The sequence below is a fragment of the Empidonax traillii genome, unplaced genomic scaffold, assembly GCF_003031625.1.
Source record: "Empidonax traillii isolate 1590-97213 ecotype Southwest subspecies unplaced genomic scaffold, ASM303162v1 scaffold377:size560545, whole genome shotgun sequence".
In the NCBI taxonomy this organism is placed as follows: Eukaryota; Metazoa; Chordata; class Aves; order Passeriformes; family Tyrannidae; genus Empidonax; species Empidonax traillii.
The window spans coordinates 218,346-243,142 of record NW_020955570.1 but is presented as its reverse complement, the minus strand read 5'-3'; the positions used below and the strand labels follow the sequence as shown (position 1 = coordinate 243,142).

General features: G+C 43.4%; 1 protein-coding gene and 2 long non-coding RNA genes across 3 annotated transcripts in view; 1 reads left to right on the top strand and 2 right to left on the bottom strand.

The window, feature by feature from the left end:
• The window catches only part of TRAF3IP2 (TRAF3 interacting protein 2), a 26,785-nt gene extending 5,605 nt beyond the window's left edge, over nt 1-21,180 (top strand). The window contains 9 exon segments of the mRNA XM_027893039.1: nt 2,982-3,066; nt 3,308-4,063; nt 7,050-7,242; nt 9,443-9,618; nt 11,008-11,096; nt 12,896-12,964; nt 15,261-15,377; nt 16,473-16,547; nt 20,875-21,180. Coding sequence (XP_027748840.1) covers nt 2,982-3,066; nt 3,308-4,063; nt 7,050-7,242; nt 9,443-9,618; nt 11,008-11,096; nt 12,896-12,964; nt 15,261-15,377; nt 16,473-16,547; nt 20,875-21,021 — 1,707 coding nt within the window. The 3' untranslated portion in view covers nt 21,022-21,180.
• LOC114062028 lies at nt 7,001-18,212 on the bottom strand. Its single transcript, XR_003572290.1, has 2 exons — nt 18,126-18,212; nt 7,001-7,640 (listed from the first exon to the last, which is right to left on the bottom strand). It is a non-coding gene; the product is annotated as an uncharacterized LOC114062028 (long non-coding RNA).
• Nucleotides 20,674-24,797, bottom strand: LOC114062027. Its single transcript, XR_003572289.1, has 3 exons — nt 24,344-24,797; nt 23,062-23,543; nt 20,674-21,242 (listed from the first exon to the last, which is right to left on the bottom strand). It is a non-coding gene; the product is annotated as an uncharacterized LOC114062027 (long non-coding RNA).

Here is a 24,797-nt window from a genome sequence, read left to right as displayed (position 1 = left end):
TCTAAGCAAAAACCTGTCTAAAAAAAATAGAAGTTTTTGCAGGTAAAAAAACAAGTGATGGAATGTCTTTTCTGTCTGACTAAATTATTTTACTCATATATTTGGAGTAAATTTTTTTAGCTTGTGTTACACAGGAAGGAAATAAGGCTCTCATTTAAACGTTAGGTTGATTTGGGAGATAAAGAGGCGTTTATCTGTCCAGAGATTAAACTAATAGGAAAGACATTTTTTAACTATTCTGAAGAAAGACATTTTAAAAATTTGGTAGCTGATCATTTGCAATACAGTTTAATAAAGTCTTAATATCCCTTTTCCAAAAGGCAGAGTAAATACATTAAATAGCAAACTTGAAGAAAACAAGTTTGAATTTTCCCCTGCCACGTTGTGGCGTTCATTAGAATCATGTAGCCTGTGCATGACCTGTTCCACTGATAGCCAGATGTTAGCAATGCAACTAAAAAAAATACCAAAAACTTTGGAGGTTGTAGCCTCCAAAGGAATTTAGTAACTTTTAAATCCCATCTGACACCCAATCCAAAACCAATTTACTTCACTGAGCTCTGGATTGAGTTCTCAGTCTCTCCACAGAAATCTGTTCTTCCTTTCATGGTGCTAAACTAGAGGCTATTGAATACAGAGGATCTGAATTCAAAGTGTTTTCTACCATTTTAATCCAGCTACTTCAGAGACCATCAAAGAAGCATTTTAGTGTATGAGGTATTGCAAATTTGTTTCTGAAAAGTCTCATTTACGTCTTTGCTAAGGATTAAATCTAATGGGAGGGATGCTCAGACAACGAACGTGTTTGTCTAGAAAGGTAGAGCTGTACCCCAGTCCCCAGCTGAGCTTGTGCTTTATGAACATCAGGGTGAACTTTGCACAAGTTTACTGGAGATGGCCAGAGGGAAAATAAGAGTTCGCAATGTGATTTGTGCCGCTGGAGTGCATGACATTCATTTTACAGCCAAATGGACAGAGATAGCCACACGTTGAAGCATGTCTGAGCAGGCACTTCAGGGCCAGATGATCCAAGGGTCAGGTTTACAGAGCTGTTGCGATGAGCAGAAGACAGAGGGTTTTGTAGGGTGTTTGACACCTAACCTTCACAGGTGCTTCTCTAAGTCTGTCAGGGGACCACTTAGCAGGTTTACAGCTTGATTCTTGTAAATCTGACTTTGTGCTGTACTACCCTGGTGAGTCACCACCAGAAGGACAGTCATCGTTTAAACTGCCATCTGACCAAAGTTCCCAGGCAAAGGGCATTTTGCTGCCTCTGCAGAACACAGCACAAGTCCCTGTGTCATGGTCCAGTGCTGCTGCTGAGAGCTCGAGGTTTTCCCTTTCCCGTCACATTGGTTGTGACTGTCAGAGAACCGTGACTCAGTGGGCTGGGTGAGTGTTTGTGATTGGCGTAGAGGGAACGGGATGCAAACCATAAGGAGAAATATGTGATGGTGGTGAGGCGACCATCAGGGTTTAAAGCCCAGTTGCTGGTATGGGAAAGGAGCTGGTTTGGCACCAGACACAGCGCTCTCATGCAGGGGCTGCAGCTGCGGGAGCAGCAGTGTGTGTGCTGTGTTGGTGCAACTAACAGCTGCTCTGAGGGTTTGCCTACATGGGAAAATTAACCAGCATAATTATCCCACTGTAGTTATCCCAGGATAACTCTCCCTGTGGATGTGCTTAATGTAACATAGTATGTATGAATATATGGTAAATCTTCTGCACGATGGGTTTTAAGTTACATAGAGGAGCAATATTTACATTGTAGCCCAGCACTAAAGCACAGTTTTTCTCCTACTTTGCAGAAAATGTTGCACCCAGAATTTTCTGTGTCAGAGGTACTTTCAGGGGGAAGTTGTGTCATTTGATCTGATCTGCATGAATGTAAAGCCTCACTCTTGCCCTGTAACACAGGGCACAACATTCGCTTTTACAGAACTGTTGTGAGAGTCAGGGTAAAGGCTGGGACACTGCCTTGTACCTCTCTGTGATCCTGCTTTACTGTTTTTTATACTGTGGTCATTTAAATGTGTTCTTCATTCAGCCCTTCTGTTCAAGATACTGTGACTGAAGTCATTGCTTGAGTGCTTAGTCCGCTCTCTTCTGACATCTCTCCTACTTGGGATTTTAGCTTCTTCAGTGAGGTAGAAGGTAAATGACTGGGGAAATGATGACCACCAGGCTTGTTTCTCTATACTCCATAGTAAGAGATAAAATTTGCTGGCAGGAAGCTAATCTGCACTCTGTAAGAGGATGAAGATGGGTGCGCTTCCTGAAGCCCACTCAGCATTTACCAATCACCGACCACTACTGCTGTCGTTCTGAGTGAGGGTGAAGCAGCAGTGACCATCATCAGGCATCACTTGTCTGGACTAAATTTACTGACAGCACTCCCAAAAGGAAGTGATAACTTTGATTTGGGCCTGTGTTTGGGCCCAGGTCAATTCTGAAGGAAGGGGTAAAAAGGTCCAAGCAGTAACTAAATCTCTCTAAATTGTCCTTTAATTTTCAATAATTTAAAATAACAAGAGTCATGTGATAATAGGCTGGATGAAGTGGTATGATAAAATAAGCAGCCACACTTGGAAACAAGCTTTGGAGTTGAAATTACTCAGCTAGGTGTGTGGTGAAGTTTAGATCTGAAGCATCAGCATGAAGCTATTATTAGAAGGTCAGGAGTAAAATAATTGCAAGTGATTGGATTCCCTGGATTATGCCTAAACCAAACCACCAGACCTAAGTAGTCTGCTCTATTATCAGGTGCAGAAATTATCTCTGAGAGACAGTCCATCTGCTTTTGCCCACCTCCAGTCTCAGCAGGAACAGTAAGTTCCAGAAATCCCATAAAAACAACCGATTTGCACAACATGGTTTCCAGAACTTTAACTGCTATTTCTTTTTCAGACAGAGTTATTTTAGGAATATTGTCCATATGAAACTGTACCATGTTCACAGGAATCCTTTCTCTTGTTTTCCAGCTTGCTGAAAAGTCCTGGCCTTGCAGTAAGGTGGCTGACTCGCTTCCGGTTCAACTACAAAACTTGGAAATGGCCTCTGTGTCAGGTTAGTCTAAATTATAACTCTGTACTAGCCACCTTTCAGCTAACCCTCTACTTTCTTGTTTTGCCAAAAGTCAGCCAGACCTTTCTTTCTGTTTTCTGCCGCCTTTTTAAAAAACATTAAAATATAAAGAATACATACTGCTCTTCAGTATCCTGGCTCACAGTCACTGAGTGATAACTGAGGATAGGCATTTTGACTATATGGCTCTCCATCTACAGTGTTTCTTCTCTCAACATTTCAGGGACTTTTGTGGGACGAAGCATACCAGTCGAAGTGGATGAATCCATACCATGGTCCCAGTTACCTGAACACGTCTTGGAAAAGGCTTTGCACCCTTCTGGAGAGGATATGGAGGATGAGGAGGCCCAGAGACCATGTGTTTTTCAAACATCTCAGCCTGCAGCCGATCCATCATGCCTTTGCAGAGCACCAGCACATCATCAGTCAGCACCATCCATTGAGCCAGACAGCAGCTTGTGGTCAAAATATACTGATCCCGATGGAGATGGACACTTCTGTTCCTCCAGTGAATCAATAGCAGGAGTATTTCCCTCCAAGAGGCATCTTACAGCTATGGACAAACCAGGCATGCAGCCAAGATCACAGCTTTCAGCTGACACCAGGCACAAATCCAGTAAATCAGAGCAGATCTTGTCTGATGTTCCTGAGGACTCACTGGAGGAGAGCAGCCAAGGGAGTTCACAGTCACAGCAACCCTCAGGAAACAGACACCCAGCAGAGCTGGGGACTGTGGACACAGGGTACAACTCCCAGTCACAAGACGTAATGGGCATCAGGCACCTGGAGCCCCCCTTACCGCTGGTGTCTGTACTGAACCCCCAGGACCTCCCAGGACCACTGATCTCCAGGGAGTTTATGGGACCGGAGCATCAGCAGTGTCCTCTGTGCCAGCACTTGCCCCGTCCCAATGCCCCCTCGCAAGCCCCCGGCTGCTTTGGGCACCACTGCCCAGCAGAGCAGCACCCCCAAGGCCCATGTGAGTATCACCACTCGCCCTGCGGGAGGTTCTCCGGGTGTATCACAGCCATCGCTCACCGGGGCAGTGTTTCCCAGTGCGGCGTGCAGTTATTAACCTCTTTAGGCATCTGTTTGCAGCCCTTTTTATAATTTCAGGGGTTTGAGTTATGCAGCTGGGCTCTCTGGTGCAAAAGCTCTGAGACAGATAAAAAGTCAAAGAGGTCACAGTTACTCATGAATGCAGGCTAATGATTTTGCCTAGAAACTAGCCTTTGCTGGTCACGCTGATCATACAAAGCCTCTCCCTGCTGTTATTTCATATTCTAGTCATTTCCTTCCTCCTTGCATCAGTCATTCGGCAGCCTCCTATACCGACTCAATTCCTGTTGTTTTCATAGATTTGCTTGCTCCCACTTGGATCCCCAAAGCTGAGAATTTCCTGCCAGGATCAGGATGGGAGGTTACCCTTGATCTCTGTAAATAGTATCCCCCAGCCCTGTGACCAAACTCACCCATGGGTTTTATTTCTACGTGAAAAGAGCATGACATCCATCATCCTCGTTTTTTTTCTGTTGTCAGCTGAAATGAAAGCTCATTACTTAAAATGGAGCCCCCTCAGCTTCTGGTGATTGTATCGCTGAACGCTGATGTGACTCCATCAATATGGGTGTTTTGGCTCTTGGAGACTACGACGCAGTTTACAACCTGCTATTAATTAGTATTCCTTTTCAGTCTCTGAGATTTTTATCTGTTATGAAGTGAGCTTTGAACATTCAACAGCAATATAATTGTTTTAATGCAATTTATATTACATTAGACTCATGAGACCCCGACCTGTTTTGGGCTGGCTTTGTAATAAAAAGCCTTTGTAGGCCTGTTCTGATAACCCTTTATTATTTTTTTTAACCTTCTGTTGCCTCCACAGCTGTTTAAAGAGTTTTGTCATTCCAGCAATGTGCTGTAATTAGGTATATGAAAGAGAGAGGGTTTCAGAAACTCAGTTTCCAGCTCTAATTTTGGAGCTTTGTAAAGGGGAAGGGGCTACGGATGGACTTTCAACAACACTTGCAGCTTAACATTTGGAAAATGTCCTCTGCTTTTCTTTTCATACCTTCTCCTTTCAGTTCAGCTTTCAGCAGACAAAGAGTTGGTTGCACAACACCCCTCACTATTTACCTCAATTTACCTCTTCCACAAGCAGACATCCTGAGAAGTAGGACATTTAACTGAATGAGGACATTTTGTTTGAAAGCAGGAACTCTGAAAGGCTTTCTTTAGAAAAATCACTACCATTTTAACCATATCCAGAGGGCAAAAAGAGTAAAATAAACTCAGATGGCTGGAGCAGATTTGGTCTGGACCAAGAAGCTGGCAACTGTACTCCTGTTTCTCACATGCCTGGTACAGCATAAATCACCTCCTGACAGCTCCTTGCGTTTCAGATAATTGTTGGGCAGTGGCAACCCACAACAAAGCTCTGCAGTTTGTGTGTTGCAACATGCCTCCCCTGGGGAATAGCAGTTGTGCCGGGAGGCTCTGAACTGGCTCCGGACACCTGCTATTTGAGATTCAAAAGCAAAACTGCTTCTGAAGTCAAAGAAATTCTCGCAACAATGCTACGTGCCCGGGGACGATTATTTCAGGTATCTCTATATGAGAGGTGTGTCGGTGTACGGGAACACATTCTCCTGGCCACACTGTGCTTTGAAGGGCAGTGGCTTCATCCATTAAAATAATGTGGATCAGACAGATCCAAAGGAAGCCAGTGAAACACTGGCCTTAAACCTCTAAACCAAACTGAGTCTCCCAGATCCCTACCATCTCCCCTAGAGCTGGTCATGAGGAATCCGTAAGAAAAACATATTGATTTGTAGTATTATTCTCCCAGCCCCTTTCACCGTGCCCTGTTGCAAACAGTTAAGAGGGGAAGTGGGAAAAATCTAAAACAATCTCAACAAATGCAATGTTGCCGACTCGCAATTTCATCAGGAAAGTCTTTGTAATTGTAGGGTTGGTTGTTTGGGGTTTTTTTTAAGTATTTGCCTCTGGAATTGGACTATTTAATCAAAGCTTAACAGTTTTGGGGGGAAAGAGCATTTGAGTGCTACAGCTTTCAGAACCAGCTCATAGCAGTATAATCATGCAGTGCTAATAAGCCCTGCCAGGCTGGACTTTGATCTGCACACAGCAGCTTGAAGGTGCATGGAGCTGCTGCCTAATGAAAACTGCAAGCAGAAAGACTAGAGGGGAAAAAAATTACTTTTCCCCATTTGAGAAGCAAACAGCTTGCATTGCTTTCTCTTTCAGTTTATGACAACAGTTCCATGTACATTAGTTATTGACCTGCATTATGTGCTTGTCCCAGTAACAGTAAGGGAATTTTCAGAATTACTTGAACAAAATCGTCACTTTGGGCTTCCCCTGCAGCCTCCTGGATGGCAACAGGAGCAGCAACAAGGCCTTAAAAAGTCACTTGGACAGAAAATTCACACAGGGTGAAGTAACAAACTAAGAGATTATTTTTTCTCTTTTCATTTACAATAATCACGGTCTGTTTAGCCTTAGTGTTGCAAACTGATTTGTTCCAGGATTTTGCATCTGCTTTGATGAGAACTTTGAGATGATTCATTTTCACAAGTTAGTGCCAAAAAGAAATTAAAAAAAAAAACAAAACAGAACTACCCCTACTGAAGAACACTGAGGCATGGTAAGTGCAGGGACAAAGCAGCTCGGAATGTTTTACTGTCAGCTGTCCCAACAGCCCAACCCAGAGCGGGGATCTGCACCATGCCAGGTTCAGATGTGAATGGGAAATAGAAAGCTTCAGACTGTAAAATGTTCCTTCATCTGGCTTCTTCCAGAGCGAGATACCTGCAAATGCCTCCAAACTGCTCAGTTTCCTGAGACATGAAGGAGGATGTGCCTGGAAAGGAATAAACATAAACTGAGGCAAAAATGTGTTGGCTGAAATGATAGTGGCTGCCTTTATTTTCTCACCCTCCCAGATGGCAGAGCTCCTTACCAGCATTTTGCACAGACATCGCAACCACTTCCTCCTGTTCCCGGACCTTGCATGAGAGTTATCCGCCCAGCCCAGCAAGTCATCCCAAATTACTCAAACCTTCGTGCTCCCAAGGGCACTGGAGACCGACCACCACCCCAGAGGACATGCTCCTCCCCTGGTCCTCCTCGATTCCTGTAAGTATGCCGGGGGGGGTTTGGGGCTGGGGAAGCTGGAAGCTCCAACCAATAATTCTGAATTCTTGTACTGTGAGTGTGCCCGGGCTGCAGGGGATGTGAGATGCTGGGTGGTTTTCTTTCTACACCCAATGGGGGCCTGACCTTACCTTAAAGAACTTCAAAGCCAGATACCTGATATGTTGTTACAGCACACCCTGAAATGCACACTTTAAGGAAGATAAATGCTTGCAGGTTAAAGGGATGAAGGGTTGAAAAATATCTCACTTGAAACCTTAGAGCTCTCCTGCTCAAGGGCAGAGGTCAGTGTGGTGGCTCACTGTGGTCTTCAGCTTTGTGCTGTACCAGCCTGGGATGACTCAAGTCATTGGCTTCCAGTGATTTCCTTCTTATCTCTTCTGTGGTGCAGAGAAAAAGGGAGAAAACCTCATCAATTGCTGATATATCTCTACACTGCAGTTTGCAGCCTTTACTATGATTTTTCATGTAGTAGTATAACACCACACATCTGGCACTTTTCATCCAGGGGTTTTTGACTGGTTTTCAAATATTAATTTACCAAGCCTTATATCCTTATACATACGTCATTAGCAGATGGGAAACCTATCCATGCAGGATTTTTTACCTCCAGACTCTGTTATCTAAAAACAAATCGAAGCTTCAAGTATTGAGGATATCTGAAACCTGACCGTTTTTATTTAAGTGCCACAATACTTCTAGTGGTGTTAAATTCACAGGCATCCGTGCCTGAAAATGTCCACTTATGAGACTTGATCTTGGCAGGAAACTGGGAGAATAGGCAGATCAAAGGAGGGCAGATGACTAAAATATTGCTCTGCTCTGGCCTGTGAAAAGTTAGGGGCTGTGACAGAAAAGTGACAGACAGCAAGCTAAGGCAATACCTACAACAGAGACAATTGCACTGAAGAGTTTGTATGGAAATGTACAAATAATGGGGAATAGTGGGTGTCCTTTGCAGTAGTAAAATTTATAAACAGATTCATAATTTTTGGCACATTTTTTAGATAAGGTGAAGTTTTGGGATGATCTGTAAATTAACCTCGGAATATTTTTTTTTGTGGCTATTCTTGAGGTGTGTGTTGCTTTTGTCTGCTAAAAGAGATCCAGAATATGCGGGGTCTATCCTGTGGCTGTGTGACTGGTGTTTGCAGGCTGATTCCCAGAACAGCAGTTATATGCTGGTAATATTTGCCTATAGAGCATTTTGTAACAGAAAACATCTGCACTGAAATGAATAAACCAAATCTTAATGTGACAACAGAAAACATGCTGTGACCAGCCTGTCATCATTCATTTAAGGAAGGCTAAGAAAAAAAGAGAGTGGTCTTGACTGACTGAACATCACAGCTCTGTGGGGAAAAGCTCTCAGAGAAACCTAACACTCATCCAACAGATTCAACCCAGCAGATTCTCAGCACACCTCACATGAAAATCTCTATAGATTCCCCTTCCCATTGACTTAAACTGTGAAGCCAAAGTGTCACAAGACAGGAACTGCTAAGCTTCCTAAAGTCATGCTTTTCTGTTTGCTACAATGAAGTTGTTAGGCAAGGTTATTGCAGGTCTGGATTACCAGTCCCTGATATGAGAAAGCCTCATTTGGATCTGTGATTCCTGGTCATGAAATTAAGTTTGTATCCTTTAGGAAAACTTCGTGTTCGTCCAGAACTGGACACCCTCCAGAGCTGGAGGTGGAGTGCCCTTGTAGCCCCATTTTTCCAAATTCCCACCTTGCTCTTTGCCTCCTGTGCTGCACAGGATATTGTGAGAGCATGTGAGGTGCCATGAAGCACCCCTTAGATAATGTGAAGAGATTACCCAAGGGCCACCCTGCTCCCATACATGCATAACAACCTCCACACGGCATTATTTCTCGCTCAGAAGTGGCCTTTGCTTCTGCTAATTGCAAGCTGAACAGCTTTCAGCTATGATGTGACTTACTTCCTGTGACTGATGCCGCTTCTGCAATAAACTGCTTCTTACGGTAGACTGTCACCAAAGTATCCATTCAAAAGATGCTGTAATAACTTAGTAGCTATGCTGAGTCAGGCATCTCTACAAGAATTTTTCCTAGCTAGTATGCAGATCAAGTTCTTAATGTGTTATTAAAAGAAAAAAAAATTCTAAATTTTGCCTGAAAAGAAGTATTTTTAAAACCCCCGCTTGCTTTTCTTTGTAGAAACCAGCTATACAACCAGCTACCTAATGGTCAGATGCCACCCAAGGCATGTGGCCTGGATGAAGCATGCGGTTGTCCCTCTGACAATTTTCCGTCTCCAGCTGCTGTCCCAAGACCTCTCAGTAACCCTGCAGCCAAGGGAACTCTGAGAACCAGCAATTTGCCGGAGGAGTTGCGTAAGTGGTCGGTTAGCAAATTTGTTCTGTGCAAGATTTTACAGCGCAGACTAACAGTTTTAGGTGGGAAAGCTCCAGAAGAGGGAAAGGGGGAGTAGATGGCAGGGGGAATGAGACTGACAAAAAGACAACAAGAAAAGAGGGAGTGTCATCACATCTGTAGGGTGTGAGTGTCTGTGTTCTGTGGGATGGAGTTATCCCCTTGAATCCTGAAAATGTAATTGTCATTAATTGCTTGTTATTTTGTTTACAAAAAGTAAATACTGTTTAAATTGTTTTCATGACTCCTTGCTAAACAGGATGTCCCTCTGAGGGGGGCTGAAGCTTACAGTAAAAGCCTAATAACAAACAAAGTCCTAGGGATAAAGCATTTCTGCCTGTCCCAAATGAGACAAATATGTTGAACACTGACCTCAGTTTCTCCTTGACTCAGTGAGTAGAGAAGACTTTGGGTCAGGAACCCATGCTGAGAGCAGCACAGACTCTGGCTGAGGTGCTTCTATTGCCACCAGCCCCACAAACACATTTACCTCCAACTCTTACAAGGTTTCAGAAAAATGAGTTCCTTCTTAATGCCAAGGTGGCTAGTAGGTGAGATGTACCATTGCTAAGAACCCTCCACATCTCTCTGAGGTTTTGCTTCTTCCTTTTGTCTACATTTTGCACATCGCCTTTCTACTCCAAAGAGTTGCATCTCTCTGGCCTGTAGGAGTGAGTTACGATACTGGGTGCCACTCTTGGATAGACCCTACTTTTTCAGCTAGATGGAGGAATGACTGGATAAAATAGTGTCATTTGTGGCACATGCTCAGCTGGGTTAGATTAGCCAGCTGGTTTACCCTGATGCAAACCCCTGATTCTTCAGTTAGTATGGAAACTCCTTCCACAAGGGCAAGGACAGCTGAAGGCATTGTCACCAGCCATGCATCCTGCCTGCAGAGGGGGTTAATGCTGCTCCAAGGTGAGGCAGTATGGCATAAGGGCCTCTCCAGCTCCATATCTGTGGGGTCTGGGGGAAAGCTGTGCTGGTTGCAGCCAGTGCAGGCAGCAACCTGTGGGTGAAAGCCCAACCTCACTTCTGCCAAAGGGGTGGGGAAAAGCAGCTCTGGCCAAAGGGCAGAGTGAGCAGCAGAGTGATGTTACCCTCCGCAGCTTGCCAGCAGCAAGGCAGTAGGACCTTCAGTCTACAGCGAGGTTCTGTACCGGGGGCCGATTTCAACACCGAGGCACTGCACTATCCCACATGCATTTTGTAAATAATACAAAGAAACCAAAGTGGGCAAAATCTGCAGTTCTGGAACTGCAGGAAAAGGAGGGCTGTGACAGTCTCACCCTCTGAGTGGTGTATTTAAATATGTTTCATATTCATATGGACTCTTTCTCTCCCAGGGAAGGTCTTTATAACCTATTCGGTTGACACAGCAGTGGAGGTTATGAAATTTGTGAACTTCCTGTCAGTAAATGGATTTCAAACTGCTGTAAGTATTCCTTCTGAAGAAAATTAAGTTCAACCAGGGAAGAAAAGAAACACTTCTTTAAAAAGCAAAGGCTATCCATTTAAATGTTTTTCTGTTTATCATCACATTCTGTTGGTTAAAGAAGATACAAACAGAATGAACTAGCCTTGGCTTTCCAAGTTTTAACTTAAATTATTTGCCTTTTTGTTGATTCATATTTTAACTGACTTTTAGGCTTTGAAATGTGCTTTAAAAACGACCCTGGAAAATTTCATTTAGTGCCACCAGATACCAGATGGGCAATTGTATGCGGTTTTGTGAGCTGTTCCATTAAGATTGTCTCATATTTGATCTCTAATATCAATATTAAAAAAGGTCAATTTTCATGTTCCTCCTACCCCATCTTTTTTTTATGTGATGCTATTACATTGTTAGTTCTTCAGATGTGAATACCTTTCTGCTAAAAAATTATCTAAAAGCAGTGTATTTCACACAGCATAATGAAACAGCCCATCTCATTGTTTCATTTGCTTTGTTATACTTTTAAAAGGGATTCTAAAAATCATTGGCCTGAAAAGGTCTGTGTCCCGCTGTCTAATCCCATAAGCCATTCAAATTTTTACTGAACTTCTCATGAGTTTGCTTCATCATAGCAGCTCTCTCTAAGGGATCCATCCACGGAGGCTCTAGGATTCAGTGTTCATCAAAATCTTGATTCATATTTTCTTATTTCAGGAATATATGGTATCTGACCCCTCAACCTTCACTCTTTGGCTCCAGTTCAGGAAACCATTTAAGCAAGTGGCTATCATTAAACTGAATGAGACTTGGTGGGGGGCTTTGCACATGCTTATTTATTTTCATGAATCAAAGATTTTTTTTTTTTCCAGAGACTGCAATTATAGTTCTCTCCAGCAGTTCTGTGCTATGACCAATTCATAAGAAAGCTTTGGGCACCATAGAGTTACAGAGTAGAAGGCTCATTAATAGCACCTTTGCTGGATGGCAACTCATAGACCCTGCTGCAGAATAATAAACATAGCAAAATGGCCCCAAAGCAAAGAAACAAATACGCTTTCTATGTACAAAAAGGGAAAATGAAAGACTTGAGAGCAGAACATGACTCATCTATCAAAACTTGGAGAAGTTAATACTTCCTCCATTGGTCACAGTCACTGATTTCTGGTTTCTGGGTTTACTGGGTGTGTAGAGAAGCGAGCAGTGTTGGTCATATTCAGTCTGTGAAGTCTTCCACTGCTCTGCTGTCACTGAAGTCTGGGTTACTGCATCCAGTATCAGTGACCTGGCTGACTTCCTCCACACACCCTGAATATTTAGTTCAAAATGAAGCTAAAACTTCACTCTCGGTATACCCTTGCAGCCAGAAGATAGTGGGCGATTGCAGCTATACAGATAGAGAAAGTGGGCAGCCATCCATGCTCACGAGATGTTTAGAGTGGCCAACAAGCCACTTTGCAAACATCACATATCTAATGTTCACCAGCACTGTTTTTTTCTTGTTCCATTGAGGAAAATAATGCCTGGGAGTTGAGAGCTGGCAGGGCAGGGCAGTCAAGGGGCCAACTGCACAGGAGCCCAGCAGTGTGCCTACAGCAGCCCCTCTGCACCTGACTTGTGTCTGTCCAGCTCAACTCTGAACTGCTGGGAAAGGGAAGAAGTTGTGCATGTACACACTTCTTTCCTAAGGGAATCGGGCATGCACGTTAGAAACTAGGGAAAAGAGTAGGTGCCATATCAGTGCCATCAAATGAGGAGGAAAGGCGAGAAGATGTTCACCATGGACTTTCATTCTCTTGCAGATTGATATCTTTGAGGACACGGTACGAGGTATTGACATCATTAAGTGGATGGAGCGCTACCTAGGTGATGTATGTAAGGGCAATTTAAACTTGTTCATAGCAGAGGTGACCTGAGGAAAATGGTTGATTATAGCAACAGGGACAGAATCAAAATGCAAGACCCCTATTATCATCTTCCCTGCCCCTACAGAAATAGCAGAGGCCTTGCAGAGAGAGTGTAGGCAAATCTCAATTCTGTATCTTATGGTCCCAAAGCTCTTTCTTTAAGAAATGAAGTGCTAATCCTGGTACTCTTGCCAAATTCCAATGCTGGCTGTTACATTCAGCCTGAAGCTGCCATTGGACAAGTTGTTCCTCCATCTCCTTTTTAAATAGTGGGGTTTAGCTATGTTTGGTTAAAGTGATATCTGTATTTCATCCCAGGCTGCATAGTTGTGGCTAATGTTCATCCTCTCACCTGTAGCTTCTAAATTGCTATCTAAACCACTGAAGAGTTCTTCTGGGTAAACCATCCTATATGTATACCGGAAATTAGTATTATGTTGCTTGATAGATTTGCTCTCATTACTGGGTATCTATCTAAGCAGTAAAACATAGATTTATCTTGCCGCCAGTGCAGTTCCCTGCAGTAACAACTTCCTCTGAAGTTCAGTTGAGCAGTGAGTGCACATCTTCTTTAGGATTAAGCCACGTGGTCACATTAAACCAGCACAGCTGGACACAAACTGGTGATTCTGTCGCTTGACACATGTCATCACGGAGTGAATTCCTTGGATTCACACCTTGCTGAGTAGCCACCAAGCCTCTGAGCAGATCTTTGTGGTTTGGGAACAGCATGGCAAAGTGGTGGGCTCTCCCTGGCCTGAGCAAGGAAGCTTAACCATCTGAGACAGGACTACACAGGTTTCCTGAAGATGTCCATCAGGACACCTTAGCTGATGTGCACGCCTTAGCTGATGTTCTCAAGACATGGCACAACTGCGTGCAGAGCCAGCCTGGGGCCTCTGCCATGGAAATGCAGTCATGCCTTTTGGAGTTTCATCAGGACAAATTGGGCTTGGGCTCACCGTGCATAATGGAGGGACTAAAACTAGAAGACAGCATGAATTTGCTTTTGCCAAAAACATCATTATCACTTAAAATACAAGCTGGCTGATCTCCTTTAGGACTCCAGCACAGTCAATAGGAGAGACAAGTATGTGCAGAGAGCAATTCCCTGCCTCCACATGAGGATCTTTCTCTGACTGGCCACCCCAGAAATGTTTGTTTTCCTCCATTTACTGTTAGAGGCACTTTCTAACTTCAAAACCCTTACACATGTGAGGAGGAAAGGACTGTTTGGACACAAGCAGGGGAATATATGCAACTGGGAATGTCTCTTTCAAACCCTCCACATCTGTAAATGCTTACATGCATGTCAGGCACAAGCAAAAGTAATTCTGGAGTATGTTAAGTCGGTGTAAAGAATAATGGCTCCTTACCGTATTTGACCCTGTGGTGGGGCAAATTCTCTTGATATAGCACAGAAGAAAGGAGTTAATTAGGTGCCAGGCTGACTGTGAGCCACAGACTTGGAAGCCTTACACAGCGTGATGTGGCAGGGATGAAAGACAGGCCCTAGGTAAACACAAGTAGGAAGCTTTCATCTGCCAAGCCTCTCCACTGGCCTACCATTAAGGAGGAGAGATGTTTCCCAGATATGAAGGATGGCCCCTCCATGGAAACCTGAGCTCCAGCGGGGGGCTGGGATTAAAGAGGTCACAGGCAGGATCCAGGCTGTCCTAGCAAGGTGGAGGAGCGTTGCTTTCAGCCAGTTGTGGTGAGGTGGGACAGAGGTGCTAAACCTGCCCAGGCCATCCACAACAGCCCACCTCTGCACACTCCACCACTAAGATCAGCAAGAGAAGATGTCATTTCTGCTGCTGAGAGCCCTCAGGGTAGCTTCCATAGACCATTGCCTTTAGTGGCTTTTTCTATACAAAGCCTTAGATGGCTAAATAGATGCACTTATACATAAGCTGTTGGAAAACATTTAGGTCTGAATTTTAAGATAAAACTTTTCTGTGTATGCACATAGACACTCTACACTGATAAAAAGTAGCTTCATATTACAGGGATTCCAAGTGTAAACTGGTAGCTGCTAATATATCTCTTGACATTTAGATTTTCTGTATTATGAGATCTAGAGAAATAATGAGAACGAGTGTATGAATTCTCCTGTATTTCCTGCCAGAATGAATGAGATCCTCTCATGTTTGCCAAGAACACAAAGATCACTTAAAACACAAACTGGCAGATTTCCGATCTGCTTCTACCAAACACGCTGCGTTTCCCAATTTCATAAAAGTGCTTTTTTCCCTAACAGAAGACGGTGATGATAATCATAGCAATCAGTCCAAAATACAAACAGGATGTGGAAGGGGCTGAATCCCAGCTGGACAGGGATGAACACGGCTTACATACTAAATACATCCACAGGATGGTAAGCAAGGACATGCATTTACTGTTTTACAAAGACTCTGTGTCTTCTCAAAAGACAAATATGTCTCCAAATGGCAGGTTCTTTGCTTTGTTTTCCCTAATCCCCGTAGTTAAACACCCCTCTTTGGAATTCATTAATCCTTCCTCTCATCAGCTCCGTATGCTCATTAACATCTGCTAAGAGGTTCAAGGGAGAAAAATCCTATTAAACATGCTCATCTTATTTCTCCATATTCTTTATTGTTCCAGGTTTTTTTCCCTCCTTCACCTTCTTGAGCCTTTGTATAGCCCTGAGAACAATCTTATCTAACAGCGCCTGAACCTTCCTCCCTATAAATCACTCTCTGTTGCTCAGCCATCCCAGAACTGAGGTCTTTTCTCAGACAGCAAGGCTGAAGGAAAGGTGGAATTGCAAAGCAAAGGCCAGAGGTGCAAGGGGGGGGCTCCTGGGAGGTGATAGAGGAGCAGACACCCATCTCCACAGCCTGTCACAGGATGGACATTTAGCCCAGAAGATGCCACAGAGCTGTGAAACTGATCCTTTCTCCCTCGGTTTGCGCGTGCTGCCTTTCTCATCCTATAACCCATCTGGTTCCATAGTTTGGCCCAGCAGTCAAACTTCTCAGAAGCTGTCACCAACAGATGAGCTCTCCAGCAGTATTTTGCTGTCCTTATCACCCCTGGGACGCCTGTGTCCAGGGCCATGGGGAACAGGCTGGGTCCTAGCTTGGACACAGACCTGGCCTCTGGCTGAAGTCTTTCACCCTGTTGGAGACTGAACAGGGGCCTAAGTCAAGTCAAGCTTCATCAGTTAGAGATGGATTTCATGGGATTGCAACTGCAGCTAAACCCATAATTATTTCATACCACAAAACTAAATGTTTAAGAAAGGCTGACAGATCTTTCCTATTTCTGTAGTAATGAAGAATCAGATTAATTGGCCAAAACAAACTGAGTCCACCAGCAAGAGACCAAATCACATAACAGAAGAGCAGTTTAAGTAAGCAACAAATGCTGATACACATAGGGTTCAGATGCATGCAAAGAAAAATTATCATGGCTTTACAATAAAACTGGCATTTTTTTTCTATTCTAGATGCAGATCGAGTTTATACAGCAAGGAAGTATGAACTTCAGATTCATCCCTGTGCTTTTTCCAAATGCCAAAAAGGTAAAATGCATGCATGCTTATAAACTTGTTGCATGATTAAGGACTTCTAATTTTGATCACAATGCACCAGGTGAAATCTTAAAAACTAAAACACTTGATCTCTTGGTTCTTAATATCCCACTAGTAATATTCCAAAGCTCCATTTTACATAAAAAGTTTATAGTTTTACGTACATACAAATAAAAACTATTTCATCCACAGTATAAATCAGCACATAAATGTATTCCTGATGATGAATGTTCAATAAAACTCAAATTGCCTTTAGCACTGAAAGAATTTAAATGGAGAGAGACAATCTATCCAGGAAGCCTGCTTCTTTTTATATTAACCCTTTTATAATTTTGTCCAGATGTAATGCCGATGAGTGAGATGGGCAAGATTTATGACTGGTGTGAAGTGAGGATCTGGAAGAGGGTGTGTTGAGAATATAAAAATAAAGAGTATAATAAATATTAAAGTACTAGGCTGCTCTTGAACTTGGATGGGCCCATCAAAGGCAAAATATAAGATTTTTTAGGACTTGCAATTTCATCTGCCCTCCTTACTTGTTTTGAAGATCCATTTGAGAATAAGAAATAAGTAATGCAGCAGATTCTACCTGAGAGAATCTCTTGAATTTTTACAAGGCCAGAAAACTTAAATGACTTCAGTTATAGCTGAGAAATAGCATTCTTCCCCAATCTCATGCATTGTATTCATGTTCACTTTTCCTAACTAAATGCTGTGTGCACTGTTGGGTAGCTGTCATGTTACCCCTAGGTAGGTATGGCTGCATTTTGGAAAAGTATGGAAAAAGTGTTTATATTTCCTTGTGTGACCAGATTTTGGAACATGAGTCAAAATTTAAACAATATTATCAGTGATTATAGGTCTGTGAAGTCCCACCGCACTTCTGGATTTTAGTGTAATAAAATTATTTAGGCACCAATTTAAGCTCGGAAATTTGAAAATACATCCCTGGGTTTGTAAAATATGTGAGGTCCTTTGGAATGAACAGTACCTCTGGTATTTCATGTAATTCAGATTCCTTCCTGAATGGTCTCAGTCTGGTACTTACCTTCAGTGTGAAAAGCCAGGAGACAGCACCAGTGGGAATTGTGCAGATCAAAGGCAGGGAACCAGTCAGCATTTTCAGTCTGTCTTTGCAGCTTGATCGGGGGCAAAAGGGCAGGATGGCTCCTAACCTTGGGGCTACTTGAGTGCCCACCACATGAACAGACCCTACACCCTGGTTGCAGAGAGAAGTGTCCCAGGAGGCACTGTAGCTGCCTTTGGGGTTTGAGACAGAACAATAAGTTATGTTAATTTTGGCTGAACATTAGTTATTGGAAGACTGTTTAGCATATAGCAGTGATTCTGTCAGACAGAGATCTATAAGGAATTTCCAAGGTTGGTTTATCCAGCTGCCTCTACCAAAGCAACAGGCTCCAGGCCTCCTTCCTGCCTATCCTCTGTTGTCCACATCACTATTGAGTTTTTTGAGAGGTGCCTTTCTCATTACATTATGCAGATCAGCATTTTCTACTGCCGTTAAACTTTGCTCTCTTTCTCCACATATTTCTTTGTTACATCACCTACCTTCATCCAGCTAGTTAATGATAATGTAACTGAGGACATCATGGGTGGAAGGAGAGCACCAGAGCCTGAACAAGCTGCAGTAATTAAGGTGGAACTGGGATTTCCAGCTTCCCATCGTACACTGCCAAAGGAGGCATGGGTCTTGCTGGTTCAAGGTCTGCATTGCAGCAATCTACAGAAATGTGTCTTCATCCGGCCACTTGATGACCAGAGCATTAAGCCGTGATTGCCCCATGCTAGAGGCTCCCTCTGGCAGAGTGGAAGCAGCTGGAGGGGTGAGATGAGCAGGGTTGGTGCCAGGAAAGCCAGGAGATCTCAAACCACGCTCTGCTGTCATAGCCCTAAACAGTCCTGCCTTCTGCATTAATACACTCTGTCCTCTTCCTACCAGCTTGATCCTCAGAGTTACAAATACTTTCTCTATGACATAGAGAGAATTTCCTTTCAGCTTACAGATACACAGCCAAAAATTTAAAAGGACAGTAAATGATTTTCCCATTACTCCCACCTGTAATGACAGGTGACATATGGCAAGGAAAAGCCCCTTTTTCACTCTGCCTGCTCCCCTGGATAAAAATAACAGCTATAGTTACCCCTTTACCCCTACACACCTCCCTCAAGTTAAATTTACTGAATAATGTGCAGGTGCTTTTTGCACTGGCTTATTATGGAGGATATTAAACAAAACTACACGAGCAGTTCTGGAAGAAATGTGCAGTGTCTGTCTCTGGATGTATAGTGCCTCTCTCATTATATCCTCACTTGCTGTTTTCTTACCTACTACATATTTCCCACACTAATTTCCATCTTAACTAGTGATTTCCCATATGGACCTACATCAAATGCTTTTCTGAAGTCCAGACCAACTATGTCTAATGCATTTCCTTCCTTGAAAAAATGTAGTTTCTTATCAAAGACAGAGAGAGGGCTCTTTGGTAAATGCTTGCTGTATTTCACTGCATTTCCTTCTATAGCTCTTAACAAGATTTAGTAAAGAAACAAATTTCATGTAACAATGGTATGCACACGCATGCAAACATAGTCATCTTTTGTTCTCCCAGTAACATTTGAATCTCTTGGCCGATTCCAAGCAGCTTTGTCAAAGGAGTACAGTTCATAAAGACTAAAATCCATTCCTATGCAAAAAAACCCTAGCAAGTGGAGGCAAGAAATCTTATTTGTGCTCCTAACAAAGGGAATGTTGTGGGATCTTGCCTCACACTGAGGTGTCCACCTAGTTTAAAACCTGCACTTCAGGGAGAGCACTGACCAAAGCCCATACTTTCTTGAACACTGGAGGAAGAGGAAGGTCAGGCTTGATAGATACCTCTGCCACTCATGCAGTTGCTTGTTCAGAGGCCTAGGTGAGTTCAGACTAATGGGTGTGTAGGTGCCCGTGTGACTTGCCTCCTTCTTCCTATACATAAATGCTACAGATCTGGCAAAGTGGTTGCAACAATTAACACAAACCGCTCTCTGAGCCAGGAAAGCGATGCAGCTTCATTCCTACAGCTGTACAGGCCAAGGAAAAGACAGCCAATTTGAGAAGCACGATGCTTGGGAATGAAAGATTTGGACTGCAGCTAGATTGTTTGCTGGCAGGCAGGACATGTGCTGCCCATGCCAGGGCATCCCCTGGCAAAGTGCCACAGATGTGGTCCACACCAGCAGCTTTTTGCTCTGTCCCCTCAGAGCCAGCTCCACTGCCTTGACAGGGACTGTGCCGTTCCTAACGGGAGCCACCTTGGAAAAACACTGCCTTGCTAAATGAGAGGTCCAGGGAGCAAGTGCTGGATGTCCTGGATGCTCATGTTGCTTATCTGCTCCCTCACATTGGCTGTGTTCTGGTGTCTCCAACTTCAGCTCTCCAAAAGAAATCTACATCTCATGGTGACCATGAGCTGCTTTTAGTCAAGGATCAGTCCCTCTGTTAATCAATGGTATCATAATAGCCCTTCACCCCTAAACATTCAGGGTGTCCATATGGAAACCTCCCAAGGCTGTGGAAACGTGCAAACATGAAGTCTGAGCGGGTTTCTCTCCATAAGCCCGCTATCACTCTCCAGGGCCATGGTGGTCCCAGCTTCATTGTGTTAATGGACATTAGCCAACCCCTATGAAAGACTGCACCTTTCCCAGGATGCAAGGAGCGGTGGAGGTTTGACCCTGCTAATCTGGAGATGCATTAGTCTCTCCTCAAGCTCAGCATTGGCCTCAACCTCCTGCTCAGGAGGTGGTCAGAGGACACCATGCTTGGTGAAGGAAGGTGCAAGGGGAGGGCGAGAGGGCTACCAAGATGAGAAATGCCCCCGTGGTGTCCCACTCTTTCCCTATTGATTCTCATTGCAAGGTTGAACATGTTGTGTGGATCCTTTAGCAGCTACTAAGGTGGCAGCCTTTCCCTGCACAGGACACTGAAATGTCTTCCTTCTCTTCTCAATGTTTATTTTCACAAGCCTTTCAATGCCTGTCACTGAGATCAGACTTCATTTGAAATGTGGTGAAATTAGCCAACATGATGGCAGAAGAGAAAGAGAGACAGGCAAGCTGTGAGATCACACAAAGTTCATTTATTTAGGAACCCAAATACAATTCTGAAGCCAAATTAAAATTTCTTGTTGTTACATGAAGTGCCTAGAACAGACAAAATGAAATCTTGCTTGGCAGAGTCTGACAGAATCTGCAAGGTTCTGGTACAGATTCAGGAGGATTTACAGGATTTAGTGTTTATTTTCCTTGTTTTTTTCAGGAACACGTGCCTACCTGGCTGCAGAACACCCACATTTATAACTGGCCAAAGAATAAGAAGAACATCCTTTTGCGGTTACTGCGGGAGGAGGAGTACGTTGCTCCTCCAATAGGCCCTTTACCAACACTCCAGGTTGTGCCGTTATGAACATTACAACTTAAAGTGCATGTCGAGTGGTTGCTAAAGGGTTGTTCCTGGCAGGGAGCCAACGCTCTTCCAGATGGCTCTTTTTGATGACAGAAGACACTCTTTCTGCTAAAGGAATTGGTTGTCTTGGGTTACGCAGGCTCAGCTTGTTCTCTACCATGTTAAACAACTATCTCCAAAGCTGATGGGGCAGAACTCTTTTCTCTAGAATTTTAAATAAGCTGCAAATGGAAAGAATGCCCAGTTTTATTTTAACATCTGTTTTTAACATATTCCTTTATTAGTCATAATAGCAAACAAATACCAGAAATTATGTTGCAATAAGAGTAAAATAAAAATTACATTCTCCTTTTTGCTCAGGGTTTCTTTAAAGATATTCCTGCCTTGTATAGCACTATCAAACCATTAATTTGTATATACACTATTAAATATTTGCCTTTTGTAAGGCACCTTATATATTGTGTCTGCTTTTATTATTGCTGGGAACGAGGGAGAAATGGGTTGGGCAATGCAAGTTTTCCTTAGCCTCTCTTGCATAGAGACACTTGTCTTCAATTAGAGGACTTTCAGATCTGAAATCTCTGGAATTCCCTTTCCTTACGGCTGGGTCCCTCACACCTGCAGCATGTTGCAGCAGTAGTCCAGAACAGGAGACCTAAATGCATGGCTACGTGTGTGCTGTCAGTGCCATGGAACACTGCAGTATTTTTTGTAGCAGCCCTTTGGGTTAATTACTGCTTTTCAGCCCTTATTTAAAACAGACCATGTCAAAAGGACAATTGACACTTGGAAAGGCTGGCACTTGGAAAGCCAGCAATTATTAAGAGAAAGAACATTGACTCCTACAACTGGTATGCAGTACAGAACAATAAAATAATCAAAGATGGAGAGCCACGGAGTGTTGGCAACCAGGAAGGCTCAAAAACATCACGTCTGCTAAAATTTGAACGTTTTTTTTACAGAGCACATAACCATGACTTTGGTGAGGAGTCTTGGTTTTTTAAACAGCCTTAACCTTCCTGAATTAACAGTGGGCACTACTGGCTTGAAATTTGGCAGCCCTTATTCTATAGAGCAGTCGCACAATAATGTCTTGCTCTGACACCAGGGCATTTCATGCCTGCTCAATGCAGGCTCTCACCAAGATCCTCCTCAGCTTTATTATTTGTCACAGAACGACCCAAACACAGCTTTATAAAAAGGTAGATGTATTCAGTAGTCTGAGAAGTAAATTAGCCCAGAGGTTTATATTCCTCTTACAGTATCCAAATTATTTAATTAGCTTTCCATGAAGATGATGCCAGCGTGGTGTGTTGATGCAGGACGTGCCTTGTGGTGCTCATGAAGGAGAAATTTAAACTCAGACCTTCCTTTAGCATAAAGGCATTTCCTTTTGCATAAAGAGTTGCAGCCATTTAAGAGAACTGATAGAAGGGTGCATTCAGTGTTGTCTATTCCTATAATTTTGGTTGTGGTATTGTCTGTGCTTCATACAACTCCAGTTTCAAAAGGAAAGCTCAACAACTGAAATAGGCTTGTGCCTGCCATGCCAGTAGCTTCCTGACAAAGCACAGTAAAACTATGTTAGGTGGTGGTACTTCTTGGCATCTACTTGCATTGTGGGGAGGGGAGGTCTGTTTTTCCTGTGATAAATTGAAAAACTAAGTTTCCAATTAAGAAAATAACTTTTTAGTTTACAGTGAGAAGCCTAAAGTCGTGACAGGAATCCATCTCAAATGGTCAACAAAATGAAGACAAACAGGAGTGGGATGTGCATACCTGACCATCAGCATTTGGGGTTACCTGGAGTGCCCTGTAGCATCGAGCTCAGCCTCCAGGTTGAGCAAATCTCCTGAAAGGCTACAGCATATCTGCCAACTCAGTATGGCTGTCTCTGGTATTTTAAGGTATCTGAAACATTTTAACGCTGTGAACTAGTCTGTCTGAAATGGCTTCTGCATCCATTAGCCAATTTCTGCCACATTTAGCAGGGAGAGCTCAAATACACTAAGTGCCTACGGGTTTCATGTTAATAATTACCTGAGCAAAGAGCAACCCCCGAACCCACATGCTGTGGAGGGAGAGGCAGCAGAGGTTCGGGCCTGCAGAGGTCTCTTCCCAGAGGTGGGCAGCTGGCCATCCAGCACTCACAGCAGGCACAGCTGGCCACCCTGCCCCTGGACAGGGCTGGCAGTGTGCTGGGAGGTTTTTCCAGGTGCACGGCCTGGACAAGGCTGGAGGAGAGCGATGTGTAGGGAATGAGGCTGTATCGGTTTTGCTGCTTGCAAAGCAACATATTAGGGAGCCCAGTTAAGCATTCAAAATGATTATTAGCGAGGCTGGGTAGTAAATTCCTTTCATCGTTTTGGCTGTCATCCGAAAATATGTGCTCTGGATTTACCACAGATTTGCTTGGTTTGGGCCAGGGAATTTCATTAAGTAACTCCTGCATCATGTGATACACAAGGTTACATTAAATGGTCCAGTGATTATTTCTATTCTTCTGTTTCAACGATCCTTTTCTGAGAAACAATGCAAGCAGAGTGAGGAAGAAAAACTATGCTTTGGTGTTTAGGAAGTACAAAGAGCCCAATCTATTTAACTGCTGGGTATTTTTTTTTTCTTTTTTTAATCAAATAACAATTCCCGGGATTCATTGATCTTTACATTAGTTAGAGCATCCTACAAGGACAGAAACCATGATGGGGAGAGTGTGAGTAATGAGCTACCAGCCTAGTGAATCATTTCCCCTAAAGCTTTGTATTTGTAGAGAGACAGATGGTGGGAGCTGTGAAGAGGGAGGGGGAGGAGAAAAGCTGGTTTTTGCAAACAGCAAAAGTATAAAGGACAGAGAGAAAAAAAGATAAATAATCAGCAGGTAAGGGAGAAGAAGAGACTGAGAATACACTGGCTGTTTCAAAACTAACATGTTAATGTTACAGTGGATTAGGGTCAAGGGAAAATAGAGGAAGGAAATTGCAGAAAACAAGAGCTTTGTGGCTGAGAGGGGAAAAATTTACCAAGAGCAGCCTTAAATATGTATTTGTAGATGAAGTCTTGAGTCAGTTATTAACTTTATGTGCAAATAATGGAGAAGTAGCTGAAAGTATGCAAGATTCTGTTGTGCAGGTTGGCAGTGCTGCTGCCCAGCTGGAGCTGCCAAGCTGTAGGTACCCACAGAGGCAAAAGGCATGGCTTGGACAGTGGCAACAGCACCAGGGATTTCTCTCACAGAACCTGAATATTTGCAAAGGGTGTGTGGGAGAGGAAATCCACTGTCCCTAATGTGGAAAATAAGAAGCAAAGCAAGAGAGTTACATACTCAACACAGGGATGAGTGCAGCATTAAGACAGAGATAAGATGGCTGAGAGACATCCTGCTTTATAGCCTTGGCAAAACTCAGATGATATTAATGCATGTAAAGAATGTTTTATGCAAGTCACCTGCATAACAAAAATATGGTTGTAAAATTTTATCCCGCAGTTAAGTTAGATTGTCCTCTCCAGCAAAGGAAGTGTAGAGTGGTTCTAGTACAAAGTTAATTCAATAAAGCCTTGTACACAAGACAAGTAATGCTGCCCTAAGAGCCCATTTTCTTGTGGTAGGCTCTTAACTGTCATCATTTGATGCTATTTAAGAAAATAAATCAGCAGATTTCCCTGCAGCCTCTCTGAGACCAGCAGCAAGGCAGATAACAAAGCTGGCTCCTTAGAGCAGCCCCACCAAAGGGTGCTTTGCTGAATTTCTTTCCCTCACCTCCCGCCACTGACCAGGC